The 26,835-nt window shown below is 39.3% G+C and overlaps 1 protein-coding gene across 7 annotated transcripts in view; it reads right to left on the bottom strand.

Moving 5' to 3' along the window:
• The window catches only part of fggy (FGGY carbohydrate kinase domain containing), a 364,543-nt gene that overhangs the window by 198,254 nt on the left and 139,454 nt on the right, over positions 1-26,835 (bottom strand). For all 7 annotated transcript variants that reach the window (XR_011961146.1, XM_072574221.1, XM_072574223.1 and 4 more), the window contains exon 8: positions 3,256-3,371. Coding sequence is in view for 6 of the 7 variants with exons in the window: in XM_072574221.1 (XP_072430322.1) it covers positions 3,256-3,371 (116 nt within the window). In the remaining variant the exon portion in view is untranslated. The remainder of the gene's footprint in view (positions 1-3,255; positions 3,372-26,835) is intronic.

The following is a 26,835-nucleotide window of genomic DNA, read 5'->3' as shown; positions in this document are numbered from 1 at the left end:
TTCAGAATAGCATATGAAAATAAGTCTGTGTGGACTTCAAAAGCTTTCAGTAATCATAAACAAATGAAGGAATTTATTTCTGTTTTTGTCAGAATAATTCAAGTTCATAAATGAATGACAGTATCCTTTTTCCTTAAACTGTAATTTTGGGAAATTTTGTTACATAACAGAAAGGGATAATATATCTGCTATTGCAGACTAGCCATATAAAAGCAAGTGAACAATGAGGCACAATCTGAAATTGCCCAGGAGGCAATTCTTCCCAAATGTGTTATATCAACTGTAAAAAGCTGAAATGCCAACACATTCTCAATGTAGCACGTTCCAATTGCAGATTAATATTTGGGATAGTTAGCACAGTTTCCCAGGCAACCACATTTCCAGTCACATGCAGTAAGATGCAATTAGATCCTGAAATCAAATTTCCATGCAAAATATAAATTTTGAAATTTGGTAAAATTCTTTTCTACCAATATAAAATCAGTTACCTGTTGTTCAATCTTTAGCACAAGATGGCAGGAACCAATTACTAAAATGCCAACTGTTTATTGTGAAAACTGGAAAAAAAAATGATACTCTATTTTCTCAACTTTGATTGGTGAGAACAATAGCTTGCCAATAGCTCATCTGTATGATTAAAAAAAGCAGAAAACAACAGGGAGTGTTAGAAAATTCAAAATTCTGACACAACAAATTGCAAAGGTAACGGCTGTTCTAGGTAGTGAATGAAGCTTGTGCTACTCCAATAATATACTTCTGTTCCAATCTTAAAATAGATCAATTCCTTTTCTTGTTGGTTTATTCACTGCCTGAACAAGGAGTTTTTTGTGCACTGTTCAAACAAAATTGTCAATTTAGTGATCAATTGTTTGGAATTGGAGGTTGTGCATTGACAATTATACAGAAATAGGAATTTACTGGGGAACTTAATTACAGGATGGCTCTCCTCCAATCAGCAGAAAAACAGACTTTCATTCCAAGACTCTGAACTTGAATCAAATCTATGCTAAAAAGCTGAAAGGATATTGTGCACACCCAGAGCATGAGCCCAATTTTTTTAAAGAGTGAAACCAACCATTCTACATTTTACATATTCTCATTTTCAGTTTTGTTGTTCATGTGTTGTATTCTATGGAGGCATTTCACATATTTCAGTTTTAGTCACCAAAATGTTCTCCAGCTTTTATCAAACAGTTATACATTATGATAACAGGAAATGTTGGTAGAAACTGAACTGCATCTTCTGTTTTCTGGGCACAAGTGCAAGAAAAGTACCAGCTTTATTGGATTTCAACCCTCACCCCAAAGATAAATGAAATGTACTCAAATACACATTGCAAACTTTCAGGCATTGCTACGGGACACTTAAAACAGATGTTAGGCCCTTCATATCTGCAATGAGAGGCCTATTATCTACTTTCATGTGTATTGTTGAATTAATGTAACAGGCACTGGATTTGCTCTTTGTAGGTTTCTCTGTGGTGGCTAATGTCTTAAATGCAAACATTCACAAAATATGAGCTGTTTTTAAAAAAAAATCCAGATGCAGCACTTTGCAGAACTGTTGGTGGGCCATGATCATCAGCATCCTATTCTCCTTTCCTCACAAACAATTAGCTGAAGGTCACAGCCATTAAGGCAAGCTACCTAAATTACATTGTTCATTGCAAATTTTCCAGTGTGATCCAAAGTCCACATTTGAGGTAGGGATTGATTCCTGTGTCCAGGTCCTGGTGGTTTACGGATGAGTGGCCAAGAGAATTTCCACTCTAACAAATGTTCCTCTGAAAAATGCTCACATTAAAGTAATGTAAGTATTTTACTCTATTTACTTGGATATCTCTTTACCTGTACATATTACATAGCAGTGACTAGATTATTCAGTAATTATTCAGGGGTTCAAATGCCGTATAAAATTGGGAAAATCAAGTTCATGGACCTATTTATCAAATTAACAGCAAATAATTTCAGACGGCATAGGATTGTTACAACGCAGAATTTTCTGACAGGTATTTGATGCCATTTTTACTTAATGAAGGCTACATTCTTTTTAATAGCATTCAATTATGCATGTGACTGCAATGATACAGGACAGCGTAAGTTCAGAGAGCATTAAATATGTGCTTGAGTTTCATTCTGGACAGTAAAATATGTGTAATGTTACTGTTCCTGATAGAAGTTGCAGCTTGTATTAGGAATCCATGGGAACTAATACTTAGACACATAAATTTGCTAGCATTAAGTTAAAAATGCAAATGTCAGAAACATTAAATTGAATCAGTACATGTTGGAATTTCGCAAGTGAAGAAAGCTTGGTTAAAATTTCAGATAGGATCACTACACAAATTTGGTCTGAAGAAAGGTTTATTGGATGCAATGTGAATGTAAGAACTACAAGGAGCAGGAATCTTAGCACAATATTGTGTCAGAGAGAAAGTGAGGACTGAAGATGCTGGAGATCAGAGTCGAGAGTGGAGTGCTGCAAAAGCCCAACAGGTAAGGCATCACCTGAGGAGCAGGAGAATCAACGTTACGGGCATAATCAAAACTTCTGTCCACGTCACACAGCATACTTCTATTCCCAGGGCAAAACATCAGACAGTAACTAAAAGTGGCAAGTCAGAAATGAAGTGAGATTATCCTTGTGAAAACTGCACAATTTTAATGGAATAGGATCATACCTATTATAAATGCACAAATATTAAGTTCTCATGGCACCAGCCACAAGTTAAAATCAGCCTTTGAAATGGTAGTCAACGAGTTAAACTGTGTAAGATCACACGTTATTCCAAGTGGAATGCCGGTATGTTTTCAATTGAGATTTTAATTGATTGAGACAAACGTTATCACAGGCTTTAACCAATGGAAATAATGTATTAAAACCATAAAAAGGCCAATATTGACTTGTAAAAGTATATTTTTGTTGGATGATTGAACGTTAGATTTTTGAATCTTGGACTATTAAACCAATAATAGATCTGAAATATTTCTGACCAGTGCCCTTTCAAACTAATGGAAAATATTCTCTGAATCAGCAAACTGGAGGGAGCCTGCACCAATCTCACGTGAATGTGTCAGAGAATCTCCCATACTTGAAGCATAAGGCTAGGAATTTTGTTTGATTATAGGAACTATATATAGCTACAGCACTGAGCCACAAATCTGCATTACATGACAAACATCTCTCAAGTACAAAATATCCTATTTTAAAATACCCAAATAAATACATGTATGGTAACAACTGCTATTGCATACCTATTTTAGAGTAGTTGTTGGCTATTAAGTCTGCAAGTCCAATCCGTTTCCAGAAACAATCACTCCAGCCTTTTTCTGCAGAATAGGTCCATTTACACACCAACGTACATAGAGATCTAGAATAAAAGACAAAGGAAATTATAACTTGCCTACTTCAATAACAAATGTGAATATATTACTCTCAAATTTAACATTACAGAGAGATGCAGTAATTGATAAAGTATAATGCAAATGAGTTATATTCTTTAATTAAGAATTTCCAAATCATAAGAGCACAAAACTGATTCACGTAGCACTCGTACAGAAGGACACCACCACTGGACCCTGGAAATGGAACACAGGAACTAGAGGAAATGGAACACACAAAGTTCTGCTATAATGCGTGTTTCTTCAATGTGAATTGGCTTTAACGCGATTGAAGAATTTAGACCATTATTTGTAGAATGCAAACTTTCCATACTTGTATTGTCTATAATGTGATTCCGGCACGATTAGTTTAAATAGCATGGCTATTGCGTGATTTTTTTATAATACAAGATCGCACAACAGAATTATCGCGTTATATCAGACCCGGCTGTACCACTTATTGAGAGTGGATTGGTTGATTTCTGCATGGCCACATGATCCAAATGAACAAGCAAGACATGAACAGGTCTTCACCTCAGTGTGCCGAAGGGCTTACCCATGTCACACAGACGAACGAGCTGATGTGAAAGTCAGCATACAGCTGCAAGATGAGACTGGTACATTCCATAATTAAATGTTCCCATGCCACAATTGAAGGTGCAATATTTTTAGTGACTTCTCACTGAGCATAGTTGGTGCGAGCCAGGTTCCTAAAAGTGTTTTTAATCAGTTTAGGAATATAGCCACAGAAGGACACCACTATTGGACCCTCAAAATGGTATACAGGAAGAAGAGGAAATGGAACACTCAAAGTGCTGTAAAGATTGAAGAGCAAAATTGAAGGAACAGAAGAAGGCATAGTCCAGCTATCCTGGACCCCATGAAACTAGATAGTGTGTCAGACAATACTCTGTGGAGTTCTGCTTCCTCTGTAAATAACTTGCAAATGTCAATATAGACCCACAAATCACCACGTTCAGATCCATTACACATTCCCAATCTCAAACACTCTTTGCCTAATGTCCAGTAACAGAGGTCAACAATAAGTAACATCTAAGAACAGCTCTAATAACAACATTTCTAGTGATGCAAACAAGAATGAATGAGCTGCTCAATGCACTTTCCCTTTGTACCTCTCTGGACAAGTCTTTGCCTGACCTCGTGCTTATGCACAGTACTATCCCAATGACTGTAACATGGCTGATGGAAGGCTACTGAATTTCAAAGGGGCACTGTAGATGGCCTTTCAGAATGACCTTCAAAGACTGACTTCGCACTGTACCACTTTGGCATGGGTGGCAGCAACAAGAAGAGCACTGAAAGAGTGCCATTGGTAGTAGTATATATGCTGTCCCCTGTGAGAGTTCAGAGTCCAGAGGTGAGACACTTTAGTAATCTTAGTAAGCTGATTGTGCAAAGATTGCCAGAGTGCTGCAGGAGCTTTTGGGCCCCTTGATGTACTTAAAATCTGGAGCAAATGGGTGCAAACTAAGGCTGTGTGATAACAATAGATCTTATGGCTTCCAGATGAGCTTCCACTATAGCCATTTGGTAGATTTGCCTGGGCTGCAGTTGAGACTGATACCAAATGTCCACCAAATGTATCATTTTGAGTCAGTCCAACAGTGACATCACTATGTTGATGATTACTCCTCTGAAGAAAAGGATCAAATTGCAACTTCTGTGTTGTACATTCTGCCTTATTTAAGCCTGAATCTTCCATGCTACAAAACAGTGACAAAAGGGGCCAGCAGGGCTGTCAGTGCCCAAGCATCTCAATGTGCATAGTCACCAGCACTCTGCTGTATACTGCCCCACCAAAATATTCATCTATGCCCTATATAGAAGCATGTTTCTGCAACTTTATCTTCTAGTGACTGTTCAGTGTAAGCCCTGATGATGAGGAAGTGCTTTGGAAAGCATGACATGAGTCTTGTGTACTGAGCAAAGTGAGGGATCAGTGGTGTGGCAAGAAAGAAAGGATGCATTCACTCATGTTGACCTCCAGTGCAGTCTCTAATATTTTTTGATACATTGCTACTGCATCTATGGAATCAGATTCCAGGCATTAATTTCTGCGGTGCTGTGATCCCATTCCCTCTTTGGGCTGTTTCTTTCTCACCCAAGGAAACATTGCCTTCTTCCTAGAATCCAACTTAGTAACCACTGTCTCTAGTATCACTAAAGTGAGGAGCTGCCTCTGTTACCTGCTGAAAGATCATGCTGATTTTTGCAAAATGTTTTCTTATCACCCATGATTTCCTGTCTTTCACGAAGTGAACCATTAAGAAGAGCAGCTGTCTGGTGTGATTAGAAAATCATGGTACTGGTCTCTCCTATTTGCACAGAGGCAGCAAGCAGCATGGAAAATAATATGACAGCAGATGTGCTTGAGCCAACCCTAATTTCAGTCAAAATGCCAGGTATTCAGATATTGTGTTCTGTCTGTTCCAATTTGAACAGATGCGAGTGAGTTGTAAATAATGAACCACACCTTTCACAATCAAAAAACAGGCAATCCATTTTTTAGTTCTAACATTTTAAATGAGATACTGTCCCAGATTATTTACTTCAGAAAAAGACCAATCACAAACATCTGTAATAATTCTGAGGAACACAAAACTATATCAGAATCTCAATTTTACTTACCAGATGGACGATTTGATACAAAATGAATTTTGACGATCTTGTTACTATGCTTTTGCTAGTTAATTAAAATTATCGACACAAACTCGTACACATTTTCCAGTTATCATTCTATTTGAGTCTGAATGCTATTATCGTCATTCAGCTGGCACTATTTTCTGTACTTCATATGATGAATGTTTGATGATTCAAACTTGAAGAATATATCTACGGTACAGAGGCTGTAAGATTTGTTCCACTGCTATCAACTGCATGAAGGAGAGAATGCAGCATCAGCACATTAGCAAGAGCACTCAATATCCCTCATATACGTTAATGGGGAATGGATAGTACATAGAACATAGAAAAGTACAGCACAGAAAAGGCCTTTCAGCCCACAGTGTTGTGACGAGGATTATTCCTAATCTAAAATAAAATAACTTAACCTACGCACCCCTCAATTCACTGCTGTCCATGTGCATGTCCAGTAGTTGCTGAAATGTCTCTAATGACACCAACACCACTGGGAACACATTCCATGCATTCACAACTCTCTGCGTAAAGAACCTACCTCAGACGTCTCCTCTATACTTTCCTCTTAACACCTTAAAACTACGACCCCTCGTGCCAGTCAATCCTGCCCTGGGGAAAAGTCTCTGGCTATCGACTCTATCCATGCCTCTCATTACCCTGTATACCTTGATCAGATCAGACAGAATATTCCAGGAGTGGTCCCACCAAGGTTTTGTACAGCTGCAGCAATACCTTGTGGCTCTTAAACTCAATCCCCCTGTTAATGAAAGCCAAAACACCACATGCTTTCTTAACAACTCTATCCATTTGGGTGGCAACTTTGCGGGATCTATGCACTTGAACACCAAGATCCCGCTGTTCTTCCACACTGCATGTAGTTGAAAGGGTGACTATTTGGCAAGTTAAAAAAGCAATCACATATTGTTACGGTGCAGAACGAGCCCATTTGACTCATTATGTTTGTTTCGGCTCTCTGAGCATGCTGAGTTAGTGATAGACTCCTGCCTTTTCCCTCTAACTCTGCACATTGTTTCCAAGCCATAAATAGTCTTTCAATGCCCCCTTGAACACCTTAACTGAATCTGCCTCAACCATATTCCAGGCAGTACAATCTAATGCACTCTATCACTGTGTCATGGAGTCATAGAATCCTACAGTATGGAGACAGGCGCTTTGGCCCAAACTGGTCCATGCCGACCAAAATGTCCATCTACGCTAAACCCACTTCACTGCACTTGGTCCACATCCTTCTAATCCTTTCCTATCCATGTATTTGTCCAAATGCCTTTTAAATGTTGTTAATGTAGCTGGCTCAACCACTTCCGCTAGCAGCTCATTCCATATCCGTACCACCCTCTGTGTTAAAAACCTTGCCCAGCAGGTTCCCTCTTATTCTTTTCCCTCTAACCTCAAACTGATGCCCTCTAGTCCTCAACTCCCCAACCCTGGGAAAAAGATAGAGTACATTCATCATCTTATACACTTCTATAAGGACCCCCTCAGTCTCCGACACTCTGAAGAAATGGTCCTAAATTGTCCAACCTCTCCCTATAACTCAGACCCTTGAGTCCTGGCAACATACTTGTAAATTTTTTCTGCACTCTTTCAAGTTTAATTCCAACCTCCCTATAACAAGGTGACCAAAACGGAACACAATACTCCAAGCACAGCCTCACCAATGTCCTGAACAACTGCAACATAACTTCCCAACTTCTATACTCAATGCCCTGACTGATAAAAGCCAGTGTGCCAAAAGCCTTCTTCACTGCCCTGTCTACCTGTGACTCCACTTTCAGAGAACTATGAACCTGAATTCCAAGATCCCTCTGTTCCACTACACTCCCTTGCGCGGGCGGACCTAGAGTCAGGGGATGTAGAGTCAGTGTGGATAGAGCTTCGAAACACTAAGGGTAAAAAGACCCTCATGGGAGTCATCTACAGGCCCCCAAACAGTAGTCTGGATGTTGGAGGTAAGTTGAATCAGGAGCTGAAATTGGCTTGTCGCAAAGATGTTACTACAGTTGTTATGGGGGATTTTAACATGCAGGTAGACTGGGAGAATCAGGATGGTATCGGGCCTCAAGAAAGAGACTTTGTGGAGTGCCTCAGAGATGGATTTTTAGTGCAGCTGGTGCTGGAGCCGACCAGGGATAAGGCGATTCTGGATCTGGTATTGTGTAACGAACCAGAATTGGTCAGTGACCTCGAAGTGAAGGAGCCGTTGGGAAGTAGTGACCATAATACAATAAGCTTCAATCTGCAATTTGAGAGGGAGTGGGTACAATCTGAAGTGACAATATTTCAGTTGAATAAAGGGAAATATGGAGCTATGAGGGAGCAACTGGCCAAAGTTCAATGGTATAATACCTTAACAGGGAAGACCGTGGAGGAACAATGGCAGATATTTCTGTGTATAATGCAGAAGATGCAGGATCAGTTCATTCCTAAAAGGAAGAAAGATCCCAGGAGGAGACATGGGCGGCCGTGGCTGACAAGGGAAGTAAAGAAGCATATAAGGTTAAAAGAGAAAAAGTATAACTTAGCGAAGATAAGCGGGAAAACGGAGGACTGGGAAGCTTTTAAAGAACAACAGAGGATTAGTAAGAAGGAAATACGCAGAGAAAAAATGAGGTACGAAGGTAAACTGGCCAAGAATATAAAGGAGGATAGTAAAAGCTTTTTTAGGTATGTCCAAGGCAAAAAAATGGTTAGGACAAAAATTGGGCCCTTGAAGACAGAAGCAGGGGAATATATTACTGGGAACGAAGAAATGGCAGAGGAATTAAATGAGTACTTCAGATCTGTGTTCACTGGGGAAGACACAAGCAATCTCCCTGAGGTAACAGTGGCTGAAGGACCTGAACTTAAGGGAATTTCTATTTGCCAGGATTTGGTGTTGGAGAGACTGTTAGGTCTGAAGGTTGATAAGTCTCCGGGACCTGATGGCCTGCATCCCAGGGTACTGAAGGAGGTGGCTCGGGAAATCGTGGATGCGCTGGTGATTATTTTCCAGAGTTCAATAGAATCGGGGTTGGTTCCTGAGGATTGGAGGGCGGCTAATGTTGTGCCACTTTTTAAGAAGGGTGGGCGGGAGAAAGCAGGAAATTATAGACCAGTTAGTCTGACCTCAGTGGTGGGAAAGATGCTGGAGTCTATTATAAAGGATGAAATTACGGCACATCTGGATAATAGTAACAGGATAGGACAGAGTCAGCATGGATTTATGAAGGGGAAATCATGCTTGACTAATCTTCTTGAATTTTTTGAGGATGTAACTCGGAAGATGGACGAGGGAGATCCAGTGGATGTAGTGTACCTGGACTTTCAGAAAGCTTTTGATAAAGTCCCACACAAGAGGTTAGTGAGTAAAATTAGGGCGCACGGGATTGGGGGCAAAGTACTAGATTGGATAGAGAATTGGTTGGCTAATAGGAAACAAAGGGTAGTGATTAACGGCTCCATTTCGAAATGGCAGGCAGTGACCAGTGGGGTACCGCAGGGATCCGTGCTGGGACCGCAGCTTTTTACAATATATGTAAATGATATAGAAGATGGTATCAGCAATAACATTAGCAAATTTGCTGATGACACAAAGCTAGGTGGTAGGGTAAAATGTGATGAGGATGTTAGGGGATTACAGGGTGACCTGGACAAGTTAGGTGAGTGGGCAGATGCATGGCAGATGCAGTTTAATGTGGATAAATGTCTGGTTATCCACTTTGGTGGCAAGAACAGGAAGGCAGATTACTACCTCAATGGTATCAAATTAGGTAAAGGGGCTGTTCAGAGAGATCTGGGTGTTCTTGTCCACCAGTCAATGAAGGCAAGCATGCAGGTACAGCAGGTCGTGAAGAAGGCTAATAGCATGCTGGCCTTCATAACAAGAGGGATTGAGTATAGAAGCAAAGAGGTGCTTCTGCAGCTGTACAGGGCCCTGGTGAGACCACACCTGGAGTACTGTGTACAGTTCTGGTCTCCAAATTTGAGGAAAGACATTCTGGCTATTGAGGGAGTGCAGCGTAGGTTCACGAGGTCAATTCCTGGAATGGCAGGATTGCCTTACACGGAAAGACTGAAGCGACTGGGCTTGTATACCCTTGAGTTTAGAAGACTGAGAGGGGATCTGATTGAAACGTATAGGCTTATGAAAGGATTGGACACTCTGGCAGGAGGGAACATATTTCCGTTGATGGGGGAGTGCCGAACCAGAGGACACAACTTAAAAATACGGGGTAGACCATTTAGGACAGAGATGAGGAGAAACTACTTCACCCAGAGAGTGGTGGCTGTGTGGAATGCTCTGCCCCAGAGGGCAGTGGAGGCCCAGTCTCTGGATTCTTTTAAGAAAGAATTGGATAGAGCTCTTAAAGATAGTGGAGTCAAGGGGTACGGAGATAAGGCTGGAACAGGATACTAATTAGGAATGATCAGCCATGATCATATTGAATGGCGGTGCAGGCTCGAAGGGCAGAATGGCCTACTCCTGCATCTATTGTCTATTGTCTATTGTCTATTACTCCTTAAGGCCCTCCCACTTGCCATGAAACCCCTACCTTGATTTGACTTTGCAAAATACACTTATCTATATTAAACTCCATTTGCCATTTCTCAGCCCACTTCCCCAGCTGATGAATGTCCTGCTGCAATTTCTGAGAACTTTCCTCACTGTCCATGATACAGCCTATTTTAATTTAATTAGTAAACTTACTAATCATGCCTTGTACATTCTCATCCAAATCATTGATATAGATAACAAACAGCAATGGGCACAGCACCAACCCCTGAGGGACCCCACTAGTCACAGGCCTCCAATGCAACAAGGATACTTCCACTGTTACCCTCTGCTTCAGACAAACAAGTCCATTTTGTATCCAGTTTGCTAGTTCGTCCTGGATTCCATGTGGTCTAACCTTCCAGAGCAGCCTACCATGTGGAACCTTATCAAAGGCCTTAATGACGTACATATCGATTACATCCACCACCTGTCTTTGTCAACCTTTCTGGTCACTTTGTCAGAGAACTTGAACATCATCTCCCACTCATAAAGCCATGTTGACTACTTCTAATCAAACCCTTTCCAAATGCATGTATATCTCTCAGAATCTTCTCACCACAGAATCACCCACCACAGATGTTAAGCTTACTGATCTATAGTTCCCGGGCTTTTCTTTGCAGCCCTTCTTGAATAGTGGCACAACATTCGCTACGCTCCAGTCTTCCGGGACCTCATCTAATTTACTTCTTTCATAAAGCATTTTAAAACTAAGCCCTTTGGTTCTTGATCCATTTACAATTGGGAAATGTTTCTCCCAAACCACTGTGTTCAAACCCATCATGATTTTGAAAATTCCTATCAAATCCCCTCTTTTCCTTTCCAAGAGAAAACAATCCTTCAGCACCACCCACTAATTCAGTGAAGTTTGATAGAGTATTGGTAATGCCTTAGCAGTTGCCATTCTCACTTCCTTCAATATCCTTGAATGTATTGCATCTGGTCCAGGTGCCTTAACTTTAAGGACGGACAGCTTATCCAATATCACCTCCTCATCAATTTTAAACTTTTTCTCGTGACTGAGTTTCCTGCTTTGTTACCATGGCCTGGGCATCATCTACGTTGTAGGTAACAATGAAAAATATTCATTGACCATCCCCCAGTCATGCTCCTTGCCTCGATGTTTAAATCCCTCTTTTGGTCTCTCATCAGGCTTACTCCTCTGAGAAGAATGTCGGTGGGAGTGGAACAATGAATCAAGATAAGAGAAAAAAATAAATACTATTGTAGAACAAATTGTGAAACAGTAAACAGTAACTAGTGCGAGCTGAGTCAAGGTCAGAAAGTAAACAACGCTTATCGATAAACAGATTTGTACATCCTGAAATAAAAACTTGTAATTTTCATGGATTTTTATGTCAGTACAGAAGGGTAATCAGATTCCATTTCTGGCTGTGACTGGAAGTTATCACATTCCAGCACCATTTTTTGCAAAGTGTCAGTTCTTCTATCAGTGCGTTAGCAGCTCCCAAAATAAACCAAAAGTGCACAGTGGAATGCCAAATAATTGCAATAATTTGTTTCCTAATTTTAAACAGACCGAGGTGCTATATGTTGCACCTGCAAAGTAAAATGCTATTCTTTATAAGAATGTATGTTCCAGACAAGTCAACACATGCTTCATAAAGTGTGTTAAAAGGTTCTGCAGCAATCAGCACAACTTATTCCTGACAAATGCATTGCTGTGTTTTGTTTTTGCATATGGTTTAGTAAATTGTAGATTGCAGTTTCTTTGCTGACAATATGTTATAGTTGAAAGCTGGCAAAATATACTTTCAAAATGCAGCTTAGTTTTTAATGGGTAAGTACAGTCATTAGCGGTCGCCCACATCTGTCATGATAATGTCACTCCCTACATGATAGCAGCAGAAAAATTAATGCAATCAAAGACTGGAAACAAAATGACCTTTTCCTGCTCCAGTATATCATTCTGCCTTAAAACACCCTAGCAAAGTAATTGCTCCCAATGAAATAGAATCGTAGAAACCTGCCCTTCAGCCCATTGTATCCACATCAACCCTCTGAGGAGCATTCCACCCAGAATCCCTCACCTGCACCCTATCCCTGTAAACCTGCATTTTCTATGGCTACTCCATTTAGCCTGCACATCCCTAAGTACAATGGACAATTGAGCATGACCAATCCACCTAACCTGCACAACTTTGGACTGTAGGAAGAAGCTGGAGCACCTAGAGGAAAGCCATGCAGACACAGGGAGAATGTGCAAACTCCACACAGACAGGCGCGGGAGGCTGGAACTGAATTCAATGAACTTGGCATTGTGAGGCTGCATGCCAACCACTGAGCCACATGCCACCCAGCTATCCTACTCAATTCAATTATGGCAATGTTGCCACAGCATACCAATATGTAAAAACAATAGTAATGTCAAATGCCAATGAATTACTGACCTGCACAGATGACTTATGAGTTACCATAGGAAGACGATAAAATATTGAAACCCATGCCCATTTTTGGTGGCACAAGTTGATATCCTTGGAAATTATCATTCCACTCCAACTCTTGATAAAAATGTAGAGGAGTGAAGGCATGGTGGGATAAAGAGATAAATAGGGGGATATATCTCCAAGATGTCACTAATGCACACATTGAGGAGCTTTTTTTCTCGTAGCATAATTTTCACTCTTGCAATTACAATTAAAATTTAAAGTGCCAACATCGTGCAAAGAAGGCACATATGATCACATGACAGTGGAACTGTTTCAATGGTGAAACCTGCCATTAGATGGCAATGCAGCAGGTAGAGCGGACTGTAAAATAATCTCCCCTATCAAGGACACACTTTTCCTATCCAGTTCCAATGCCAATAACATAATACATAGCAAGTGCAAATAAGTGTTCTCAAAGGTAAATTTCATTTGTAAATAATGTTAAGTATTTACAAATGAAATTTAACTTTGAGAACACTTACTTGCACTTGCTAGGTCTTATGTTATTGGCATTGGAACTGGACAGGAAAAGTGTGTCTCTGATAGGGGAGGTATTTTACTTTACTCACTTTTGGTTTCACTTTACTCACTTTTGCATTGTCATTATTTAGTGAAAATCACATGACACCACATTATAGTCCAACAGTTTATTTGGTAGTACAAGCTTTCAAGAGCACTGTTCCTTCATGAGGTAGTTAATGGAGTAGAATCATAGGACACAGAATTTATAGCAAAAGATCATAGTGTCATACATTGATGCAATATATTGAACAGACCCATATTGCTGTTAGGTCTTCCATCTTTTAGAATGAATTGCATTTGATTCATTAATATGTAAATCCCAGACCTTCTTTCAAATGTATGAGGTGAATTTGCATTTGAAAATTGTACTTGCAGATACATTCTATTTTGTTCAAAAAGCACCCAATCTGTAGGCAGTCAATATTTTTTATAATCCATGTGACATTTTATAAATTCCTACTTTGGAACTAGAACGCCCAGTCTGACTCAAGACTGGAATACATACACACTCTAACCTCACACCTTTAATGCATTGTCTGAGCTGAGATGTCACCTTTATCTTATTAAAACCTTAAGCTATCTCCGGAATGTGACTTGAAAGAAGTTCTTGGACTTACATATTACTGAATCAAAACCTGCAACCCATTCTAAAAGATGAAAGACTTAACAGCAATCTAGGTTTGTTCAATATATTGAATCAGTGCATGACACTATGATCTTTTGGTATAAACGTTGTGTCCTATGATCCTGTTCCATTAGCTCCCTGACCAAGGAGCAGCATTCCGAAAGTTTGTACTTGCAAATAAACCTGTTAGCCTATAATCTGGTGTTTGTGATTTTTAAGTTTGTCCACCTCAATCCAACAACGGCACCTCCATGTCATTATCTAGTGAGGCTAGCACGGTCAGAGAGATGAATGCATTGCCAGTTTATGATTTGCATGCATTAATGTATACAAGGAGTTGAGACATCTCTTTATTCCAGATTAAATAACACAGAGTATTTGCATTCCTCCTTTGCGAAATGTTTATATTTGTATTAGTCTACCTACCATTCTAGAAGACATGGTGGTATTGAATTGTATACTTGTTTGCCCCTGCTCTGCAGTGTAAAGGATATTGAGCAATCGATTCCGGCAAGCAACTAACCACGGACATCTACTCCAAGCCCACCAACTCCCACAGCTACCCAGACTACTCCTCCTCCTGTAGTCTACCTCCTGTAAAAAACATCATCCATAATTCCCAATTCCTCCTTTGCCACTGCAGCTATTCCCAGGATGACCTATTCCACCTTAGGAAATTCCAGATGGCCTTCTTCTTCCAAGATCGCAATTTCCCCTTCCATGTGGCCAACGATGGCCTCGAGCGCATCTCCTCCTCTAGCGCATCTCCTCCACTTCCACATCTCTGCCCTTGAACACCACCCCTCCAAACGCAACAAGGACAGAACCCTCACCTTCCATCACACCAATCTCCATAATCATTACATCATCCTCCACTACTTCCATCACCTACAAAAGGACCCACCACCAGAGATATATTTCCCTCCCCACCCCTATCAACATTCCGGACAGCCCATTCCCTCCACAACTCCTTTGTCAGATCCAAGACCCCACCAGCCCACACCCTACTCCCAGCACCTTCCCCTGCCACTGCAGGAAGTGCAAAACCTGCACCCACACCTGCCCCCTCACCTCCGTCAAAGGCCCCAAAGGAACCTTCCACATATGACAGAAATTTACCTGTACCTCCATCAATGTCACCTACTGTATCTGTTGCACACAATGTGGTCTCTATGTCGGGGAGACAGGACGCTAACTTGCAGATCACTTCAAAGAACATCTCTGGGACACCCGCACAAACCAACCCCACTGACCCATGGCTGAACACTTCAACTCTCCCTCCCACTCCATCAAGGACATGCAGGTCCTGGGCCTCCTCCATCACCACTCCCTAACCACCCGACACCTGGAGAAAGAACACCTCATATTTCACCTTGGGACCCTGCAACCACACAGGATCAATGTGGATTTCACCAGTTTCCTCATTTTTCCCTCCCCCCACATTATCCCAGTCCTAAGCCTCCAACCTGGCACCGCCCTCTCAACCTGTCCATCACCTTTCCCATCTATCCACTCCGCCCTCCTCTCCGACCTATCACCTTCTCCCCTACCTTCATCTACCAATCGCATTCTCAGCTACCTTACCCCCAATCCTACCCTCTCTCCCATTTATCTCTCAGCCTCCCACCGGCCACAAGCCTCATTCCTGATGAAGAGCTAGTGCCTGAAACATCGAATCTCCTGCTCCTCGGATACTGCCTGACATGCTGTGCTTTTCCAGCACCACACTCTCGACTCTGATCCCCAGCATCTGCAGTCCTCACTTTCTCCTAGTGTAAAGGATATTGTCCAATGTCACTATCAGCGAAAATGTTTGAAATGTTTAGATGAATTCAAAATCCTACAAATGACTCCACCACCAACTCACTGAGATTGATTTGCATGTGAGCAATACATTGACATTCTTGTGAACTGATTATCTTGAAGGGAAAATGTAATTACATGAAGTTCTATACTAATGAGCATTCATGATTGGCAAATGTATTCTAAGTGGGAACATGCCTCAGGATAGGATGAGGCCTAGCCTGCTACAAACAAACTGTTTATCCAATGTAGTGTTTGTTACAGATCTTACACAGTATTTTGTAAATTACATTAGTTTTGCTTGTTGTCTGGAGAAACAGGCAGCAAACTAGCCACCAGGATACATGAAGATCAACTCGTCACATAACGACATGACCCTCTCTCACTAGTATCCTTGCATACAAATAAGGAAGGACATCACTTTGACTGGGACAACATGTCCATCCTAGGACAAGCCGAACAGAGATATGCACAAGAATTCCTAGAAGCATAGCATTCCAACCAGAACTCTATCAACAAACACATCGAGTTCGACGCTATCTACAACCCCCGAGAAAAAGAATAGGAAATGACATCACCACAGGAAATGACACCGCCACAGGAAATGGCATCACCAACCCAAAGAAACCCAAACATATAAACAGAAAGCAGGAATCATCAGCAGTTCTTCACCCGGAGGCCTACTAAAGATGTTACCTAGCAAGGTGACTAGAAATAAACCTTCCAGCTCAGCGAGCAAACCTACATCCACAAACAAACTGTTTTTTTAAACTCTCTGCATCTGATCCTGCTATCCTGGAACTGGAACCTCAGCTCCTGTGTAAATCTGTCACCCATTCAACTTTCCCTCTCTTGCAGACTCCATAGACATCCTAAACCCATTGTTTTTTTTTAACAGCATGGAAAGTTGGCTTTAAAACAGATGGGACTAGATAGCTCTACAAATCAAGTGCCCATTTCTGCAATTCATGTGAGACAAGAGGAAGATCTTCCAACCTCAAGGTGATCTTCAGAGTGTACAGTTCCAATCAGCAACCTTCCATACAGTAAGAGCTTTCTTTCCTCTGCCTTGCTGTTTGAGCCTCACCCACACCTTCCCCACCTCCTTGTAAATAACGTGTTTTTTATGTTTGCCCACAGGGGAGAGCTTCAATTGGAGCTTCAATAAGACAAAAACCACAATTCCGGGATGTATTTACTACATTTGACTGCTGAAATGTTTGGGTGTTTTTATTGCGTGCTTGCTTCCAGTGGTACACTTCCTGGATGCAAACCTGTAATATGAAACAATTTTAAGTGCATGTTATTTTTGTCATTGTTGGTAAGCTAGCTTTGATGCCAGTCTACCAATTACATAGAATTACATAGAATTTACAGCACAGGAACAGGACATTCAGCCTAACCAGTCTATTCCGGTCTTCATGATCCACATGAATCTCTTTCCATGCAACTTACATCATCCACAGGATAAACATCTTCTATTCACTTGTTTTTTTTATGCACTATGTTAGCGTTAATATTATTCAGCTCAATCACTCTGTATAGGAGCAACTTCCATCCTATCATCACACTGAGTAAAGAAATTCCTCCTTATTTATGATTACATTGTATTTTCAGCCTCTAACCTTGGACTTCCCCATACATGGAAACATGAGGCTGGATTCCATCAAATCTTCAGAACCCCCGCATCAAGATCATCTCTAGGGCTCAACCACACGAAGATTAGATATACATCAAAATATAGGATCTTGTTGGAAATTGGTGACATTTTAAAACTCAAGCTTTTTTTTTAAAGAGAGCAGATTTAGATGATTTGATCATCGCCTGAAACATCAGGGGACCAAGCAGACAGGACAATTATATAATAGTAATCAACCTATCCAACTTATGAACTTTTAATAAGATCACACAAAAGTTAAGAATGTGTGGCATGATGTTAGGATACTAGTGTAAGCATGCAGAAGTGATTTGTTTCATCTGAAGTAACTAAAATAAGGAATACACGGTGCAAGTACACTGAAGAATGGGTCTCAGATATGTACACCTCCTTGACAAAATGGCTATTGTGGCCTGAAGAGCAAGAATTTCTTTTTTTTAATGATCAAAGTGGTATTAGTGAGAAGAGTTCAAAATGAAATTAAAATGAATTTTGGTAAAGGACAATTGAAGGCTAAGGTTTGAGGCAGGGGGTGGAAATACTTAATAATAAACATCCATAAGATGGGTACAGGTGAAGGGGGAGGTGGAGAAACTTCTAAGTCCAAACATAATTTGTTTTTCTATTGAATGTACCCTAACCGTGTGTGGACCAGCAATAGTCCTCAAAGGTTGGCACTGTAGTTTTAATGCAGAACCAAGAGAAGAGAGGGATAAATCCAAGAACTTCATGTAAAGAGAAAGGAAATCAGGAAACAGGATAAAGCCAAAACAAACAGGCTTGAACAATTGGATAAAGGGTCAGTAAATGGTCTAGTCATCACCCACACCCATAAAGATGTCAGATATGGAATAGGACACAGTCATATTGAATTTTGCTTAGAAAGAGCAGCTATTTACTTCAGAATGTTTGAAAATGGAATGAGGGGGAGAATAATGGACAATTTTTATATCTCCAGATGTGCACCTACTGCAGCATGAAGAAGCCAAAACAACAAAATATGGTTATGATATTATATCATTGACTAGCTTACATTCTGTTTCCAATCCAAAAAAAAACTATAATGAGAAGTCACCTTTTGGTTACCATGTCAATTTATAACCTAACAGAGAATAAATATCTTAATATAGAATAAGGCCTTTAAGGTCATGTCTCAATTTTGCCACCCAATCTCCCCATTATCCTGATACTTCAAATCAATCCAAGATAGGACCTGTGCCTCAGAAGAACCTCTAGTTAAAATGGTCCAGTGGAACAAAAGTATGGAACAAAAATTCAAAAATTAGGATCATGCACTTCGTATGACCTAGGATCTAATATCTGTCAAACCCCTTGGTAAGGATGTTGGATTTATGTTTGATAGCTGCCCAAAGTTTGACATCAACAGATTTAATAATTTCAGAATGTTATCTGTGATGCATGATCAATAAATTAGAGAACTAAACTTGTACTTTAAAAATAGATAGTTTAGAATCAGTTGTGAGATTTGAAGAAAGATATTTCCATCTGAAATGAGGGGCTGTTGAAAATTAAGGTCCATTTAAAACTGAATTTTCCTAATATTTAATGTGTAGCATGAGATTTCATTTAACTGCTGTTACTGCAGTAATCAGCTTGCTGAATTTCAATCATATTAAAACAAAGGAAAAGGTCACAACAATCACTGAGGTCACGATGGCCATTGAACTAGCATCAACAATTCACCTGGCTCCATATGTAATTATCATCAATGCATTGCTTGAGAAAATAAGTTTCTGTTCTTTGAAAGAATGACAAACTAACCCTTAGATAAAGCTGCGGAACATGGCAACATTTATTCCAGCATCATGAGTAGCTTCCACCTGTTTGGCACAGCATATTGAACCAGTCCCTAGAAGCAGAATATATCAACAAGTACCCAGGGGTAGGGGACAGTCCTCATCAGGCAGTCCTTGTGGGTGGGTTGCTGTCTTCAGCAGGGAGCTAACTTCTCTGGATGAAAGATGGATAAGAAGAGGAGGTGGAAAACCTAGGGAAGAGATCCCTAACATTTCAGTTAGACAGCACAATACTGCTTTCACAACTTTAATGAAACTGACACATTTTGCACAAACAATCTGGTTGTTCTCTGGTATTAGTGAACCATCCTCAGTTATCACAATCATATACTTAACATCTGATCTAATTAACTAACACTTAATATCTCATTTGCTATTTCTTAATAAACTCAAAAAATTATCTGAAAATTCCTTGCAAATGGTTGACTGCCTATACTTAGATAACTGTGATCACAACCCCCCAGAATCTAACAATCTTCTGGCAGTCAGCCAATTAAGAGACTGTGTGGAAACTGGATCAGATGGTATGAAGACTGTGAATATCTACAGCCATGAATCACTGTAATAGACGTGGGTCACTAAAATGGGAGCTTCAAAATGGAGGAGTCCTCAGAAACTTCATTAGTGTGTTAAAATGTGGAGAAAACACATCCTTAAGGATCACCATTCAGAAGAGAAACCGTATCATGGGAAGGGCCAAGGTTGCATCCTTCAAACATTTATCTCCTAGTAAGAAATTACAGAGGCAAGGTTACAATTTTTTATTGGCTATATTAAACCCCAATGCTACTTTTAATAACATAGTAATATACATCCCTAGCTAACTTCTGCTCCTTTATTCTTTTTGCAATCTGTTTCTTTAGGGAGTAAGCAGCCTCCTTTCTACAACTTAACCAATCTGAAATTAGTTTTCTAATCACACACCCTTTTAGGAGTTTTATTAACTTTTCCTTATATTTATTTTTGTAGTTTTCCTCGGTATTAAGTCTGCAGCAGAGGTTGCGAGCAAATTTTTAAATTATACTATGGATTCGAGTACAAACCATTGACGTAGATTCTGATCAAGTGGTTCCAGCTAATCCTTGTGATTCAATACTTCCCATTTTCTCCCAGTCTATCTCTTTTTGTAGCCATTTTCCTGCCCATTTTGCTACTTATCCACTAACTCCATTTTCTCTGACTTTTATCATATAGTTATAAATCCATCTTAAAAAAGGCCTTTTTGAAAAACCATTGTTGTACAAGGCAGTCAGTTCCTGAAAGAGTTAACTGTCATTATAAGCTCCACTCACCAGGATCTAAATGATTGTTCCCAGTGAAACACTGATGTGTTCATCAGGCGATGTATAATGCTTCAGTTATTATTGTAGTATTAAAAGCATGTAGCAAAAGAGCTATATTGTGAACATACTCTTACATTTAATGAAAGATACCCAGCATACCCCAGATCATATCTGGCCTTACAAAATGATGTGAAGTAGAGAGATCCCCTGTCTCTTATAAGATATTACACAGATGCCTAATTATTGAAGGTTATTAATTATATGAGATACTTTCTTTCTGCAATTGGACAACATATGGCGATAACCCTAAGTGTGCAAAGAATTATATTGATAACCAATTCAGGATTGTCAGTCAGTGTGGGGCACATCTATGTACTGGAAACTACATATCTTAATTTACAGGGCCCTATTTTTCACAAACAAAAAGAGCATGTACATGCACTGTGTCTGTTTCACCTCAGCAAGACAGGTGACAGGCATCACCAGTGTATTTCTCAAAGCAATGCCTTGACCAATCCGAGTCAATTTGTCTGGGTTTAAAATTTAAGCAAGGACTGGTAGTTAACTGTTAATTATCATTAACTGATATATTCTCCATGAGACTGCATTGACCAATCAGTGTCTGTTTGCCACCGAACAGTGTTCTCTTTTCAGAATATAAATGTTGGTTTTCCCTTGAAAGTGGTATTGTTACGAATTGCCCTCATGAGTGCAAAATGAGTACTTGAATTCTGTGCTACTAAATGACCATTTTGTAATATTACAGTAGCAAGACTTCAGAACGTCATGACTCATTTTATGACCTGTTTTAGGTTATTATTAAATCATTTAGTCTAACATAATAGATACTGGACTTCTGATGTTTGCCTTATAATAAAGGTGAAAAACAGTAAATGTAGAAATATCACATTGGGACTGACAGCTTTTTCAGTCTTGTTGAAGGATGTATTAAATTCCAGACAGCTGTGAAATCTGATTGATTGCATGAAATTAATCAAATAATATTTTCTGTTTTTGAAGTTGTATGAGTTTATGACAGCAAAGCTATTAAAATATCTGGGACTGTTTGATGAACAGGGTGCACACATTAAAGATTGGAGTTAGTTGATTTAAATATTGACCATTTCAAAATGGTCTGTCTGGAAATAAGTAAGGAAATACTGTCCTTTGGCTTCAAGCCAAAGTCAGCTCTGTTTTCAAGGAATCTGTCACTATTCCCCATTAGGCAAGTAAAGGGCCATTTTATTAAGTTTGGCCTCATAAATAATGAATGCATAATGCACTTTTCGTAGAGCCTTCTTGCTAATTAGCCAAATACAATTGTCCATTTCTCAGTCATCAAATAATTTCTTACGTGACAAAGAGAAAAACAGGAACTGATCGGGGGCTGACATATGGTTGACATAGTGACTGAATTGGTACAAATATAATATTAAAATGGAAGTTTATTCAAGTACTTTATTAAAGTTTGTTATAATATTGTAAAGTTGGGTTTGTTGTGCACTAGAATAGAGACATAAATGTATTAGAAAAGCAGTGATAGGCCTCGAGTCTGCTTTGCCATTCATTAAGGGTGTGACTGCATTTCTACAACAAATCCACTTTCCGTTCTATCCCCATATTTCATGATTCCTTCAGTGCTCAAAATTTATTGGTTGCTTCTTGAATATATTGATTAATGAAACATTGACAGACACTCGATTAGAAGATTTTGAAAATTCAGTCTCTGAGTCCAACATGGTTAATCTACTATTCCGATGTAATGACCTTTTGTCCCATCACAGTGACCCCTTTTTCTATACTATATGGCCAGTGGGAATAGCCTCTCAGCATTAATCTTCCTCAATCTATTAAGAATTTTAGAGGTGTTTTCTGCCATTCTTCCAAATTCTAGAAAATCTAGGACTATTTTACTCAATTGGTTGTCTGCTGCATTTCACAACAGATTTGATTATCATCCATACAGTGTTTGAACTTGTTAGTTTCACATTTTAAAGTTCTGGAGGTTGAAATCCTACTGGTACTTTCAGCACAAAATAAATAGTTTGTTAATCCAGCGCAAAGTACATGAAAATTTAAAAATAAGTCACATCAAATATAATCTGATCTTGCATGATGATTTAAAGACCATTTTGCATGAAGCTGACACTGCCCACGAACTGTCCATGTTGTTATCGAAGTAATGACAGCATGTCTCCATCTATTACACTCACTTAAGGAGGCTTGTAGACTGAGTTGTTGGAAATGCAGGTACTAGTAGGCTAGTCTTAAATGTTTTTACACCCAAGAGAGATTGTGTGTCTCAAAACTACAAGCAGAGAAGAGTTCAGTTACAGGATGGCCTAATCTCAGAAAAATGCTCTTTTCCATTTCAACAAGGTAGGTTGTCAGGTTTTGACATAATAGTATAACTTCAGGTGATAAACATAGAAGTGAAGGGGCTTCAGAATTTTACTCCTTATAATCTTGTCTACACTTACACATCAACAAGCTTTGGTCTTCTAATTTTTTGTTGTCAATGGGTACAGAGGCTTTCCAATTAATAGCAAAATACTTCTAGATCTAACTATAACTGTAATAATTTTATTGATTATGGTTACTAGAAGAGATAAATAACCTAAATATGGGTAAGTCTATTTATCATTTATACTGTTATCACTAATGTTTAACAAGAACAATTGTGTTTTATTTGTCTGATGCTGAGGTGACAGATTTTCCACAGTAACAGTATATATTGAAGCACCTCACACTGTCAACATAGAATTGACACTTCTGTAGTATCACATTAAACACTGATACTTAAATGGGTAGTTACTGAGACCCTGATTATTAATGTAATGCAATTGGTATTATTTATCATTACTAAAAAAGAGGAATCTGATAGTTTGATATGGCACACCCTTAAAAATTGCTTATAAATGTTGGAAAGAATGCACAATTTTTGTACTTTGCGTTTGTTTTGATCAGTACACATGAGCTAAGCACCCATTTGTCACAAGCAAACAGGCAACGGTTCCTATCACTGTTACAGATTTCAAAACTGCCTAACATTTATGCTGAGATCTTAAAGGTAAATATGAACTTTGGTGACTTCCTTTTGATATTTTAATTCTATACTTGTATTCCAATTATATTTCTTGCCAGTCCAACATGGTTTACTGCCATGTAGATTTCCAGTGATTACAAAGTTACAGTCCCAGAGATCTCAGGTCAGTAACCAGATACTTACTTACTGGCAGGAATTTAATGCTTTCAAGAGGGTGATTTGATGCTCCGAGGGTACTTCATTGGGCAGGAGGGTGTTAGGTGGCAAATCTACTCCCCTTCAACATCTGCCCTGATTGCACAGGGCAGGAAGACTTATCAACAGCATCCCACACCACTGCCAATGAAGGCTCTGAATTGGGCAATTAATGCCCAATTAAGCACTTTATGGCATTTTCACTTATATTCACCAAATGTGTGCAGGGGTGTTGCCATATGGGGATGCCTAAAAAGCAAACCTTATTGTGTTTGCTTTGGGGCTTTCAGAGGTGCACCCATCTTTTTCAGACACAGCATGGATTGGAAAATCTAGTGTCAGGTGTGTGTATGTGTGTGTGTGTGTGTGTGTGTGTTGGGTGTGGTGTGGTGAGAGTTGGTGATGTTCAGGACAGTCAAGAGTCACTTTTGTACTCTTGCTGTTGATCATTCACTTCAGAGAAAATAAGGACTGCAGATGCTGGAGAGTCGGAACTGATAAAGCGAGGCACTGGAAAAAGCTGTGAAACCTTCCTCCTGCCATCACTCACCTGTGGCCAGAAACCTTTGGGTGGATTGACTACCACCACTACCATCAGCCACTGTTGCTTTGGTTTTGGGATCAAGAAAATGCACAGCTACTAGCCTTTGATCCTATGGAAGGGCAGACACCACACAATTATGTGCCTAATAGGCACTTGTGGGCCTCCATGACAGGAGGTGATGTGGAACTTTCACCAGTTTTTCAGTTAGCAGCTGGTACTTCACCTCCTATTTTAAGTTCCACCCACTGTTTCAACAAAATGAAGGAAAGAAAATTACAATAGATATTCTATTTCTGTCAAGCAGAGTTTTGTTTTGCAAGATCAAACCTCACCCTTACAATCCTTAAATGGAGAATGGCTACTTAGTCACATTTAGTTCACCCACACCCAGTTGTTAAAGTGTCCACTAACAAACCTATGTTTGCATATGCAGACATATATTGGTATAATAAACTCTAATGCCCAACTAGGTTCTTACTTTTTTTTAAAAATGGTGTGTGTATAAATATAAACTGATACTCTACATTAGATGTGCCCTTCCATTTCATGCTTGAAACTGAAAGAGAACTTAAAATTAAATGAATAAATGAAAGCCCATATCAGATATTTGAAAATAAATTAATATGATTCTTAACGTTATGATCTGCTGCCTCATTTTTTCACCTGGTATTCCACAAACACACACATCCAATGCCAAAACTCTTATTTATTTGTTTTTACTGTGCCAGGCTTTTAAAAGCCTGAGTATGCACCCCGCATAAACAGACAATTCCAGATAAAATCTTGTATCACAACTCAGGGACTTGACCCTGTATTGTGGACAATATGTATCCTTAAAATCAAAAACAGACAAAAAAAATTAACTGGTCATTTACCTCATTGTTATCGCTGTGCACAAAATGGCTGTTGTATTTGCATACAAAACTGGGCTAGATTTTGTCTGCAATGCAGAAGTTCACTCTAGGGAGTGAAAGCAGGAGCCAACTACAGGCCATCAGGAAACAGATGAGGGAGTGCCATTTTGCCAACTCCAGTCAATTAATGGATTGTCAATAGAACCACAATTGAATTGAGGACTGTACTATATGATAACTGCATTTCGAAACTCCCCAGCTATTAAAGCTGGTGGTGACCAATGGTGAAGCTTCGAGATGAAAAAAAATGTCTCCGGGGTGAAGTACTCAAAATTCCCATTAAGCTAATTTTAAATTTCCACGGCGTTTTCCTTAAGGAACCTGTTGGAAGACTGCAGAATTTTACATGGAAGTCTCTCCATACAATCAATTGCCCCCCCAATGATGGAAAAGTGTTAGGGAAATGCAGGAGGTGGTATCTGATGGCCAAACAATTTTATCAATAGACTGCCACAGAGTCTCCCAGTGGCTGGGAATATTTGAAAACTATTTGTTTGGTTTTAATGGACTTGGAAGGGATGAAAGATATGAAGATTGAAAGTTAGTCAGCAAATACAAAATTACTCTTATTTTCTTTAATTACATCATTTTTGAATTAGAATGTGAAAATGAATGATATTGTTTAATCAGTAACTTAAGTTTAAGAATACATATTACATAAGGACAATGAAAAAGGAGAAAAGATCATTTATCCCTTTTAGTATGTCCCTCTAGTCCCTTAACACCTAACTCTCATAGCCAACATTCACTTTCATCTCATACCTTCCTAATGGAATTGTCATTATTAACCTTTTTAGATTATTCCAGTTAGTCGCTATGGAGCAAAAAAAATCTAATACTTATTTAAATTAATGCTTGGTGCTACCATCCTGATCTGCCCTGAGGTAATTTGCTGTATTTGAATAATCTACTCAGTTAAAAATTTATAAACTTCAATGAAACCTTTCTGAACTGCATAGCTATTTCTGAACTGCAAACTGTACAAAATAGCTTAGCTATTTTTTCATGAAGCTTCTTTTCTTAACATGTGAGATAGTATTTGTTTCTCTTTGCACCTTTTCTAATAAATGTATTTCCTTTCTCTGACATGACCAAAACTGAACATTGTCATAACTGGGTCTAATTTGATTTGTGCATTATAATAACCTCACTAGAATTGTATTCTGCTGTTCAAGCTGAGCAATCTCATAATTTATTAGCCTTATTAGTGATGGCATCATCATGTCTAGACAAAGAAAGAACATAAGTCTACTCCGAGGTTCCTGCCACCACGACCCTTCACTAATTCAATTCTGTTGATTGAATGCTTGTTCATTTTTCACACAAGTTTGAATACTGTGCATTTGCTTGTGTTAAATTTAATTTGCCATTCTTATCTAATTTTTTAA

Source organism: Chiloscyllium punctatum, chromosome 7 (assembly GCF_047496795.1).
Source record: "Chiloscyllium punctatum isolate Juve2018m chromosome 7, sChiPun1.3, whole genome shotgun sequence".
NCBI classification, from domain to species: Eukaryota; Metazoa; Chordata; class Chondrichthyes; order Orectolobiformes; family Hemiscylliidae; genus Chiloscyllium; species Chiloscyllium punctatum.
This window is presented reverse-complemented; position numbering and strand designations above follow the sequence as displayed.